We start from the raw sequence: 13,302 nt of genomic DNA, 5'->3' as shown, positions 1-13,302 counted from the left end.
GAGCTCTCTGTAAGGCAAGTGGTGTGTAAGTGTTGTTATGAAACAGCTGATGAGATTTTTAGATGTTAAAAGTGCTTGCATAGTTTGTACTGTTGCCCTGGGGTGACAATGCTTTGTCATCCTTGTTTTCAGAAGCTTCTCTGTTGCTTGGTACCTTCCAAAGCTGCTGATGGGAATGTTTGCCCTATAATAGGTGATTTTTTTTTCCATGTATGTGAGTGCTAGGGCTTTCCCAATTGAATCCAATGGAGCCATTGAGAAAAAATATGTCAGAGAGGTTTGCAAAGGAGGTGGTATGGAGACAGAAGTGCGGCCAGGGGTTTCAGGCTTCTTAACAAACTGGGCATGCTCAGTGAGTTTTCCCTGCTTTTTTCATCAGAGCAGCCCTGCATGTTCAAAAAGAGACAACTAGATTCATGCAGAGGGCAGTAAAAAAAAATCCTGATCCAAAATGTTAGTTGCAAACCAAAGGGGCAGTTTTAATGCATGTGTTTTACTTGAATTTTCAAAGGGAAACCACGCTGGTGGTACTCCTTTGAAAATTTGGGTAAAGTGCATGTTAAAACTGCTGTATAGCATACTCCTGCTTTTTTGTGCAGAATGGCTGAGACGAGGGGAAATATTGCACATATGTTTTAAAACGTCAGATGCATGCACTATTTTTTCCCCTTTTTAAAAATGTGGCTAAAAATATGTGCTTTGTGAATCCCACATGTACTTTTCACCTGTTCTGAGGAGGGCGATTTACTCAGGTAAATAATTGTTTAGCAAGTAAATGGATTTGAAAATTGTCCTGCCTGTGAGTTGAAAACAGTAAGCAACACAATTATGGGATACAAGAAAGAATTCAGAGCATTTCTTTCATCATCTTTTCTGTTGCTGTTTCACACTCACAACAAAGCAGTGCTGATTTTTTTTATAACAACTTCTCAAAAGAGAGACAACACCTGCTAGTTCAGCTAAAGAAACCACTTTGTTATGCAATCAGTCTAACACAGTATAGTGGCAAATGTGTAAAACTGCGCTAATTAGGGCTTGAAATGTGACTGCTTGATACAATACTATTGCAAGTAGTAATATTAAAGCATTTTGGTTTATGTAGTGCCTTTCACTAAAATACTATCTCATATTACCTTGGATAAATTGAAGCAATTACTTTCAGGGTGGAAATGAAGGAAGGTTTTTCAGAACAAATATATAGCATGGATAAAATAGGTTGCTGTATTAGTCCACTTGAATGCATAAAAATAAAGATTAACAAACAGAAACAAAAAAAAACCCAGGGTGCTAGCTTTTTCTTGGACTGACTAGTAAGTATTAGATCATGAAAAGTAGTCAAAAGGAGGGTACTTTTGAAACAGCTTGAATAGGAAACAATCTGTGGGTAATATTTAATTGCAGATTTTAACCAAACTTTTCAAAGTGGATTTATGTTAATAAATCTGTTTTGGAATCTCATGGTGGTATGTATAAGCCCGTGCAGTATATATGCACAAAGATAAAGCTGGTCTCACTTTGTGAGTCTGGATTTATACACATGGATTTCAAAATTGAAAGTATGCATGTAAATCCTTTCCTTGCCCCAATTCTGCCCAAATCATGCTTTGCATGTACTTTTACACACATACACCCTAAATGCAGGACTTAATTTGTAGACAAAAAGGAAATGGAACCATGGAGGGGTAAGGGGAAGGGAGTGAGCAAGGACAGAGCCAGGTCTGAACTGTGTAAGGGGGCGGGGCCAGAGCTAGGTGTGAACTCTCTCTCTTCTCCAAACATATACACTCTCTCCCTTACATGCGTGTTTGCAAATATACATTTCGCACTCCCTTTTTGTGGGGCAGCCACAACTAATTTACAATGCCAACTCTGCTTCGCTTCATTGGCTTTTAGGAAAAACACAGATAGAAGAACGCCCATTCTTTTGTCATTCTGCCAGAAATTAAACCCTGGGTAACAGATGCAAAAAAGAGTTGAATTAACACAAGTTCAGTACTTGTGAACAGTAGTGCCAATTATCCGAGCCAGGGCTAAAGCCTTAATTAATGGCACTACTGTTCACAAGTTTCAAACTTGTGCTAATTCAACTCCTTTTTGCATCTGTTCTTTGCTCTGCAGTATTTGTTCAGGATCACCCTCCATCCCCACCGACCTACAAACACCCACACACCCACACTCTCACTCTTTCCCACTGAATAGGAGGCCAGGACTGGGGTTGGAGTAGAACACCACTTCTGATCTGACTTAAATCTGAAAAGAAGTGGTGAAACTGCGATCCAGGCCATTGCCCCACAAATTAAACCCTACCTAAATGTATTGTTAGTCCAATAAAAAGATATCATCTTCATTTTTTTGCTTTTGTTTCTGTTTGTTAATGTTTTTTTTTGTGCAAATACGTAGCATAGGAGCTTCTGGTAAGGTGAACAAACAATAGATTATTATGCAGTTGTAGGTGGGTATAATCGAGAGACAAAATAATTTGCATTCAGTCACAAAATGTTGATGTGGCTACTCCCTGGTCATCCACTAGATGGCCCTAGATACCTGCCTGGCTTAGTGGGAGATTCAGTCCATTTCAGCCCCTCCTCTGAGGTTGGCTGTGATTGGAGGTCCCAATTCTACTTGGGGGGCTAGCAGTAGTAGCAGTGTGGTCATTTTGGTTTAGATTTTGAGGAGTAAGGAGGAGTTTGCATATTCCCTGCTGAGTAGGGTCTACTCATCTAACTTACAGGCCGATACAGTACAGTGCGCTCCGACGGAGCGCACTGTTAGCCTGCTGTTGGACGCGCGTTTTCCCTTACGCCTTATTCAGTAAGGGGAGGAAAACGCGCATCCAACCCGCGGCACCTAATAACACCCTCAACATGCAAATGCATGTTGATGGCCCTATTAGGTATGCGCGCGGGATACAGAAAGTAAAATGTGCAGCCAAGCCGCACATTTTACTTTCAGAAATTAGCGCCGACCCAAAGGTAGGCGCTAATTTCTTCCGGCACCGGGAAAGTGCACAGAAAAGATGTAAAAACTGCTTTTCTGTGCACTCTTCGGCTGTCGGGCCGAAAACCGGACACTCAATTTTGCCGGCGTCCGGTTTCCGAGCCCGTGGCTGTCAGCGGGCTCGAGAACCGACGCCGGCAAAATTTAGTGTTGGCTGTCAAACCCGCTGACAGCCGCCGCTCCTGTCAAAAAGGAGGCCCTAGGGACACTAGCGTGTCCCTAGGGCCTCCTTTTACCCAGATCTAACGCCGGACCTAATTTAAATAATGAATCGCGCGCACCGGCTCTCCGGCAGACTTTACTGTATCGGCCCGTTAGTGTACTTCCTTTTAGAGAAGATTCCTTGAGAGTGTACTCCCTGCCTGCGAGGGTCTGCCTCATTTTTTGGAAGATAGATTTTATTAATATTTTTGAATATTTGATGACTGGTTTGGAGCCTTGAACCCTTATGATGAAGGTTATGTCGTGGATCCTGAAGACAAGGGCTGGAGACCTGTGAGCCACCCTTCTAGGTCAGAGAAGGAACAGTATCAGTGACAGCAGCATCCAGCCAGAGAAAAGGATTTTTGAAGTACAGAAGGCCCTTTTTTGTTGTGAGGAGGATTTTGATCCAACCCTCCTCACAGGGAGCTAGGCTGCATCAGTGATTAGTGTGCATCAGACTTTTCCTTCAGAGAAGTCACATCTACTGGACATTTAAGAAGGAGGCAAGATCTTTAGTGACCCTCCACAGGATCTCCACCCCAAGGGCCCAGGACACAGGCTGTGGGCAAGAGACTGAACTTTGGACTCAGGTAGGATTTTTCCGGGATCTCCCCCATTAGGGTTTCCCTTATTACTGGGACAGTTTATACACTGAAAGGATAAGTGATCAGCCACATCCCCTGAGAGACTGGGCACGTACTCAGAGGACGCAAGCTCCTTGTATGATATTTCCTTTTGTAAATATACTACGTTATCTTCTGATTGGACATTGATGGAAGATTTGGAAATAATCAGTAAATTTTATTTGAACACCCAGTCTGTGACCAGCCTGTTTGTCCCAGCAGCTAATATATCTACATAGAGCTACACATACTTATGGAAAAGCGCACACATCACCAGGGCCTCGAAGGAGTGCTTTTAACCCCCTTGAAATAATTCACCCTTTGGAATCTACAGTGAGGGGGAATATGCCTGAGAAGACAGCCCCGGAGAATAAATACCTTTAGGGCCCTAGGGGAACCAGCAAACCCCAGAACAAAGGGTTATATCAGTGTTAGAAATCAGGTGCAGAGAGATAAAATGTGATGTGCTTGTTTTCACATAGAAATTCAGAAGCAGTACCAGGATAAAAGCTGAGATAGAGAAAAAGTGGCACTCACTCACATGGATATGGAATGAGTTTCAAGCTGAGATTGAATTAAAATGCAGGGAGATAAAGTAACTGTACAGGATTACCAGAGGAAGGCAACCTCCAATCCCTGTGAATAATAATCTGCTTAGGGAAGGGGTCTGCAACCTGTGGCTCTAAAACCACATGCGGCTCTTTGGAGACCTGAATGTGATTCTGTCATGAGATGCTGGCCACAATGGCATGGGCTGAAGAGAAATAAAAGTCTGGGGATGGGGAGACTGAGTGAGAGAAGTGACTAATGTCTGGGGATGAGGTGGGGTAGAAAGGGTGGTTTTCACGAGTGTCCTGATTTAATACAGGACTATGGTTCTCAAAATATTTTGAACAAAGAAAACAAAAACATGATATGGCTCTTCTGTTTTGAAAAGTTGCTGGCTTAGGTTTTCAGGATATCCCTAATGAGTGTATGTCAGATGTTACCGGGGCCTTTTTTCTAAGGAGGCTAAGGATGGAGTCTGGAGAGGGTCAGGGGACTTGGTAAGCAGTAGCTTGGAAAGTAAGCTCACCATGCACAGTACCTGGGTGGTGTATTCACCCAATGCCACAGTTGTTCTCTGATGGTTGAGCCTGCAGGTGCAGTCTACGGCTGGAACTTGATGGCCTGACGAATAACTGAGAGGTGCAGACAGTTTGAGGCTTTAGGCCTAGGCATGGATCAGGAATCTGGTGGGGATCAGGCCAGTCAGTTTCAGAATGCATTTTCTTAGACAAAGCCTTAGAAGACTATTTGGACCAGTGAGGTTGTATCAAGCAAGGACTCCTTATACATAGCTTACTATCACACTCAAAGCTGGTCTAATTGGGAGCTTCCAGGGGCATGGACCACCCTTTCCAGGTAGACTATATAATTACTACCAGTTTGCTTTGAGCTTGGTCAGTCATGTGGCTAATCCTGAGGATCCGTGTACTGAGCTCCAAGGGTTACTGGTTTGAGATTTGATGTTCCTTACAATATGCAAGGGATAGATTTGCAGATACATTGTCGCTTATTCATATTTATTAGGGATATCTTGAAAACCCAAGCAGATCTCCATGGGGACTGGACGTTGTCTACCCCTAATGGTTACAAGGGATCTTTAAGCTTGACACTTTCTAAGCTGTACGCTTCAGTTCTAAACATCAGGCAGGACCACTTCACTAACATGGAAGGTGGTCAATGCAAACTTTCATTTGCTATGAACAAGATCTCACAATTTTACCCTGATGTCATACACATTGCAGAACCTGGATTTCCCTCTTACCTGTGTAATGCAAGCACCTGTGAAAGCAACGATCACAGCTACAACATTAACCGTTAGCTGGAATTGCAGGAACTTGGAAATGCTGTCGTAGACATTACGGCCCCACATTACTGCCTTGACAATACTGCTGAAATTATCATCTGTCAGGATGATGTCTGATGCTTCCTTTGCCACATCTGTACCAGCAATACCCTAGAAAAGATCACAAAGCCTACCAGTCAAATGGCTTATTAATAAAAGCAAAGATAGCTGATGGATAAAAAAAAACAAACTATCATTCACAGATGATAGTTAATAAAGATGTTAATTACAGATTATAAACAAAAGGGTTTCGGGGTTCTTCTTATTGGAGAAAGGAAAAACATCTAAGTAATGATCAAAAAATGAAATTAGGCAAAGCACTAGCCTTACCATTAATAAGCAAAAATATATAAGCACATATATTGGAAACATGGAAACAGATACATAAAAGTGGTTGAATAAGCACAGCCTTTATGTGTCAGTTAATAAGCAATGTGCATTTAGTGAGTTCAGTAACAAATAATATCACATACACTGTATATAGGAAGGACAATTTTCAAAGTGTTTTACTGTGGAAATCAGCTCTCTGAAAACTGTCTACTCTGAATATGGCAAAAAGCAGGTATGCAATACCCACATACTTGTTTCTGTAATTGGGGGGAGGCATTCCCAGGGATGGGTTAGGGAGGGGATTCAAACCATGCACATACTTTCAAAGTCTGCCCATTGCTTTAGGTGAAATAAGTTCCCACACAAAAAGGAAGTGCAAGTGGATGCAGGTACTTTTTTCTTACGCAGTTTTTGAAGGAAAAGTACAGATGTGCTTTCACTTTGAAAACTGATGCAAAGTCTGTGGGTAAAAAGTACCCACAGTTTGCAACAATCTGGGCAATAGGAAAATTGCCCTAGAATAATCATGGTGAAAATAGAACAAAGAATAGTATACACCAAATAAGAAATGATAGATCTCATTACTATATAAAAGGTGCACAAGTTTGTAAAGCAAGGAAAGCTTACAGAGGCTGATTTAAGTCTCGATGAGTGGACAGAAAACATAAACACACTTTTAGCCATAATAGGTGTTGCAAACAATGTAAGTGTTAGCCCCTCTTGCTGTGGCAACATTGACACAACCTCAGAAGCAGGGCCCTAAGGTCTATGCCAACAGTGGGCGAACAAGTCTTTTGCACAGGCCACACTAAGAGAAAGTCCAGAAATCTGTAACTAGGGACAAAGCCAAAGGGCAGGCTAGGCTGAAGATGAAACAAAGCTGAAGACAGGCTTGGACAAAAGCAGGCTGAAGACTGTGACTGAAGCTGAGGCTGAAGACTAAGACAGATTGAACACCATGGCTGAGGCTGAAGACAAAGACAAGCTGAAGACTGTGGCTGAAGCTGAAGACAAGACAGATGACCTTTGCTGAGGAATCAAGAGAATATATGAGGCAGTCTTAAAGAAGAAGATTGATGACATCATCAGAGTGTGACACGGGGGCTTTCCCGTCATGGGCCCTTTTAATCTGGCAGCCTGGCATGGGCATCTACTGGAGAGGCCCATGGTGTCCTGCTACATTGGAGTTTATGTCATCATCCTGCCAAGTGTGGATCATTGGCGCTGTTTGGGAGAGTGCAGCCTCTTGCGGGCCATCCGCAAGCAACAAAACATAACATTGTCCCCTTCTCTAAGCCCCCACCCAAGTCTCTTATCTTCAACTCCTGGGGAGATCTCAAATGTACATCTTTAGCTTCGGGATCTCTGGAGTTCCAACATGATGTCCAGGTATTCTTTGGTTTTGGGGTTGAATTAAAGAAGCATACGCTAACTGATCTTGTTCTACAGACAAGGACCCTTCGGCGTGAAAGACATGACTTGTAGGTTCCAAGATCATTGTGTTGAATGAGGACAGCTCTGATTATCTTGGCAGTAGCCTAAACCTCCATAGTGATGGACTTCAGAAGTTTAGGATGGTTAGCAGAATGGAAAAATGCCAGGACTCCTGGTTGTGTCTCATAGTATAAGCTGGAACAGGATATATACTGGAGCAGTACGTCTGGTACTTCAGGCAAGGTGGTCTGGAGTGAAGTGTCTGGAGATAAAGATGAGGTGGCACAATGTTCCTGGGAGGATGGACCCCAGTGGTTGATCTGTAAGGTGCTTCAACCAATGGACAGTTGATGGAGACTGAGCCAGGGTAATCCAAATATAAGAGGACTGAATGCTTTAGGTAGCACAAAGAATGGAAGGTTTTCTTGATGAGACCCTACATGACCAGGTAAGTTACATGACCAGGTAAGGGTTCTCCATAGATGGAAGAAATAACACAAGCTGGTTTAAAAGCAAGTCCTGAATAAAGTTGACCCAACTCCGAAATCTATCAAGGCTTCAGTTTGAACTGACTGATTTCCAAAGGTGAAGGACAGCGGTATCATTAATTGTGGGGAGGACACAGGGTGGTGAAAAACTGACCTCCTATTTATTTTATTTATTTATTTATTTATTTATTTATGTGTTTTTATATACCGTTGTTTGGAATTGGCCTTCACAACGGTTTACATCTGAAACAACAGTACATATAATGTTACGCAGAAGAAACAGTAATACTTGTAACGTTTAACAGGAACAATAACAGATAACATTTAACTGATGTGTGAATTAGTAGTATATATAGTCACAGATTGTGATCTGGTTACAGTTTATGGTTTGAGTAGAGGGAAATAATTAAGATGAGAGGAAACGGGGGGAATACAGGGGGAGGAGTGGAAGTAAAGGTCGATGGCTGATAGATTTATCGAATGCAGTTTGTTAGATGATGTATATACAGTGTAGGTTTGGAGTGATTCTGCGATTGGTGGTTGTGAGTGATGCTTCTGGTCTTTCGGGACAATGGCTAAAAAATGTCCCTGTGCTGCACAGTAGAAGCAGAGATTATGTAGTCTTCACCTCTGTTTTTCATCTACTGAGAGTTGTATACTGCCCAATTCAATGTCAACAACCCTTGCTGGCTCTGGAGTGGACTCCAGGGGGTTCAGAGGCTTAGGGGCCACAGCAATGGTCCAATGGAAGGCTTTCCTCTTTCGAGCTTGCTCCTGAAATCTCAGATCTACTTGAATAGCCAAGGGATAAGTACGTCTAGGGATGGGGAAGGTCCCTAGCTGCTAGTTCATCTTTTATTCTCCTGGATAATCCTAGCCAAAAAAAAAAATTTGGTTATCTTCACCCCAAATGAGTTCAGAAGCCAAGGTATGAAACTCCACTGTATATTCGCCCACTGAGCAGGTGCCTTGAAGAATATGTTCTGTGACAGCGGATGAGACGCACCTAGGTTGGTCAAAGATCAGGCAAAATTATTGTGTGAAGTTATTCAAATTCCTGAGTATGTCATCTTGTTCCCACAAGGGAGAGGCCCATGCGAGAGTGGCACCATCCAACAAGGAAAGGATATATGTAATCTTGACATGATCAGAAAAAAAAACCAAGCCGGCTCTAACTTGAAATGCATCTTGCAAACATTGAGGAACCCTCTGCACCTATACCTCTGAGGTTGTGAGAGCAGAATCATGGATTCCATGGTTTGGATGGGTGCAGATGCAGGTTTCACCAAAGCTGGTACTGGGACAGGGCCTGGATGTTGGGTTTGTATCATATCTAAGCACTGAGACAAGGTCTTCAGGAAGCCATTTACTTGGTAAAATTGCTGCTGGGCCTGTTGCATGTACTTGTTCAGGAGAGCATTCAATTCTGTTTTTTGGTCCTGCATCTGGGTGGCCAAGGCAGCGATGGACAATCATGGAGATGCGTTCACTGAGCTCTTGGCCTCAGCAACCTGTTGTGAGTACATGTAAGTGTGAACCCTCTTGCTGTTGTGCAAGTGACGCAACCGCAGAGGCAGGGCCCTAAGGTCTGTGCTGACTGCTAGTCTAGAAATCTGTAACTATGGACAGAACTGAAGGACAGGCTAGGTTGAAGACAGGCTTGGACAAAGGCAGGCTAAAGACTGTGAATGATGACAAAGACGGACTGAAGACTGTGGCTGAAGCTGAAGACAAGGCTGTGCTGAAATTGAAGACAACTGACAACTTTTGCTGAGGCATTGAGAGAATGTCTGAGGCAGCTTTATAGGAGAAGATCGATTACATCATCAGAGGGTGCTCGGCTTTCCCGCTGTGGGCCTTTTAAATCTGGAAGTATTGGCATGCACGTGTGCTAGGAAGGCTTGTGGCATCCTCCGCATTGCAGTCGGCATCGACATCCTGCCGCATGGGGATCACTGGTGGCATTTGGATGAGTGCAGCTGCTCATAGGCCATCCACGAGTAGCAAAATGAAACAACAGGATATGAAGATTGGCTAGATTTATGCCTGCCATTTGGTTGCTCGAGGTTAGCTGGCTAAACTGAATATCAGTGTTAATCAGATAAACATTCTCCCTGTCCCTTGAACACATCCAGGACCCCACTTTCAGAGTGTCTACATCTAACCACTCAGCAAGGAAGGGGGAAATCTTTTCTGCCAACAGGTGTAGCCAACTAACTCTTTAATTAGTTATCTAGTTCCCACTAAAAATCCATTCCATAATGTTCGCAAGCTAAAAAGTGAACAAAAGAACTAGTGTTTGAAAAAAATAATGTTATAGAAAAATTGAGAAAACTCAGAGAAAGCTTGAATCAGCCATCACATTTTAGAGGGATACAATGATCAAATGAACTAAAAATAAAACAAATGCTATTACTGTCTTGCAAATGACTCTTAGATAGGACTGATAAAGAGTTGTGCATGAGGTCTGACTGTTGTCCATTCATGAACGCTTACAAATTTGCCATCAAAGTTTGTTTTAAAAACAGAAGTAAAAAAAAAATCAGTTTCACCATATGCAAAGATTTACTGTAATTCATTATGAATTGCAAAATTTCATAACATTTAAGCAGATGAAAACAGTGTGGGGAAAAAAAAGCCAGTAATATATATACAATTGTCAGAGATCTACAAAGCTGCCATCTTCAAGCCATCAGGTATTCTTTGGTCAGTCTTGGTTTTTAAACTCTCACCTTCCGCTTCCCCATACAAATGCATTCTGGGATTTAATCCAGATTTATGTCAACCAAGAAGCAACAAATGTAATTTGTAGTGTGCATGGAAAAGGGATGGGTTTGCATATCTTTTCTTAGGTATTTCCACAATTGTTGAAAAATACCCATGCCATTTCATTTCATGTCAAAGAAATAATTGCCAACTTTGTGACTCTCTTGACTCAATGTTAACCAAGTAACCCTATTAGCTTGGAGCATCTATTTTGTAAATTATATAACACGATGGATGACCTACCATTGCAAAACCAACATCTGCTTTCTTAAGTGCTGGTCCATCATTGGTTCCATCACCAGTCACTGCCACAACTTGCCTCTGATCCACCTGTGTGCTGTCAATTATTCCTGCAAAGTAGCAAAGTTGGAGTCTTTCACTTGGTGAGTTACCAGTTTAAAAAGCCTACATTTTATTTAAGAACATAAAAAATGCCATACTGGTTGAGACCAAGCTTGATCATGCCCATCCTGTCTCCAACAATGGTCAGTTCATGTCATAAGTAACTGGCAGATCCCCAATAGTTGATCTATTTCTTATATCACACTCCCAGGGATCAGCGCTGGCTTTCCCAAGTCTATCTGGCTAATAACTGTTTATCGACTTTTCTTTCAGGAACTTGTACAATCCTCTTTTGAAGCCCACCATGCTAGTTGCCTTGACCACATCCTCCAATAACAGATTCCATAGCTTCATTGTGTGCTGAGTGAAAAAATACTTCCCACGATTTGTTTTAAATCTGTTGGTTTCCTTGAATATAATTACAATTTAGGATCAGTCTTATGGTTTCCTATGTGCTATTTCTGTTCTTCCTTACAGAATCTGAAAAGGCAGGATCAGTGGTATTTCTGTAACTTAAATCTGTACTAGACACAGTATATCTATCTGACTCTTCCACTGAACCAGTCTTTATTACATGCATCCTCACAGCCAAGGGCATCAACCAACAGCCAGTATCACGCTGAGGAAAGTATTACCCTTATCTTATTTGGCAGAAAAGCTGCCTTCCAGGTGCCACTGGAAGCCCAGCCGCATATTCAATACCTCATATGGCAAAGAGCCAGTGATAAGCAAGTACTGTTTGTTATTCTGGGCATATGTGCTTTTCTTCGTCTGTTACTAAGTTGTCAGGTAAGTTTATAATGTAATTCAGGGGCTACCATCCCCCTCCCTTCACCCCTCATGTGCCAGAATATGGTGATAAAAACCATTTGTCTCAGCATGGCTGTCCTTTGCTGCTTGGATCCAGAGATCTTGACTATGTTGTGCTGCCCTGCTTTGAGGAGGTACCTAACACTGCCCTCTATCAGCCGCATGCACCACCCTTTGCAAGCCTTTCCCATTTCCAGCAACTGGGATAGTAGAAGGTGGCAGCTGTCACTATAGGACCTTCCTGGGCAGAAGGTGCATTTTCAGAGCCTATATGCCAGCCTGTCTTAGTGCCTCCTTTTAAAAAGAAGCCTTTAGTCATACACAGAACAAAAAGAAAGATGGACAGAGGGAGAAAAAATACTAGGCCATGGAGAGAGCATGAGCTGAGTGACAGAGCCAGTGGGCCAGGGAGAGAGCACGAGCTGAGTGGCAGAGCCAGTGAGTGCAGAAAGAGAGAGAGAGAGCGAGAGAGAGCAGGAGAGTGAATTCTGAGAGAGAGAGACAGGCAATGAAAGCTGCAGACCTGCCAAGGGGAGATCAATTTTTTTTAAATAAACTGCTTTGAGATCAGGGCCTTGCAAGACCCATAGTGCAGTGATCCGAGGATAAAATAAAATCACTGGCACATTCATGAAGCAACAGAAAATTCTGGTTTGTGCTTCTTTACAGTTTCAAGCTGAATGCTAAGACATTTACAAGACCCTGTTTCTGTTGAGATTATTTGTTTCCCATAAATTAGATTATTGTCTTTACTATATGTACCAGAACTCCCAGTTTTCTGTGATGCATTGTTCCATGAGCTCCTTTTGACCAAAGTCAACACACCCTCCTGTGTTGTACTTTGTCAGACATAACTGATCAGGAATTACAGCAGCAAACTCAGGGAAGTTCCAACTTTCATGTACCACTGTGCAACGTGAGATAACATTGCTGTTAGCAACTAGGACCTTGGAGGTCTGAATTGTTTCTCTCTTTTGTAAAAGAAGGGATAAGGCAACCAGAACAATTTCTGCACACTTCCTTTTTAACTCTGTATTGCATATCTCCCACAGTAAAATGTGATTACTGAATACTGATAGGACACTGTTTTGGGGAGCAATTTTCAAAACTATTCACATTGGTGCACAATCCATGGGTACTTATTCCGGACTTTTCCACCAGTTTCTAAGGGAACGTACAAGCATACTTTCCCTTTTGAAATTTGATTCAGGAAAAAGTACTCACACAGATTTCTACCTGTTTTGCATGAGCACTTTTTCTGTGGAAAACAATGTATATAGGTTTGAAAATGCAAAATTACATGTGTTGTTGCCTCCTCCAACTTAACCCCACCTCCCTGTGTAAAAGTATATTTGCTGCTGATTCCCGTACATACTTTTACCCAGGCAAAGTGTGGGCACTTTTCAAATAATTTACC

At 42.3% G+C, this 13,302-nt stretch overlaps 1 protein-coding gene across 1 annotated transcript in view; it reads right to left on the bottom strand.

The window, feature by feature from the left end:
- Positions 1 to 13,302, bottom strand: part of ATP2B2 (ATPase plasma membrane Ca2+ transporting 2) — a 1,801,891-nt gene that overhangs the window by 111,481 nt on the left and 1,677,108 nt on the right. Inside the window, exons 20-21 of the mRNA XM_029600768.1 lie at positions 10,977 to 11,083; positions 5,635 to 5,826 (exon numbers count right to left, since the gene is read on the bottom strand). Of these exons, the coding sequence (XP_029456628.1) occupies positions 5,635 to 5,826; positions 10,977 to 11,083 (299 nt within the window). The remainder of the gene's footprint in view (positions 1 to 5,634; positions 5,827 to 10,976; positions 11,084 to 13,302) is intronic.

This window comes from Rhinatrema bivittatum, chromosome 4 (genome assembly GCF_901001135.1).
Source record: "Rhinatrema bivittatum chromosome 4, aRhiBiv1.1, whole genome shotgun sequence".
Lineage (NCBI taxonomy): Eukaryota > Metazoa > Chordata > Amphibia > Gymnophiona > Rhinatrematidae > Rhinatrema > Rhinatrema bivittatum.
This window is presented reverse-complemented; position numbering and strand designations above follow the sequence as displayed.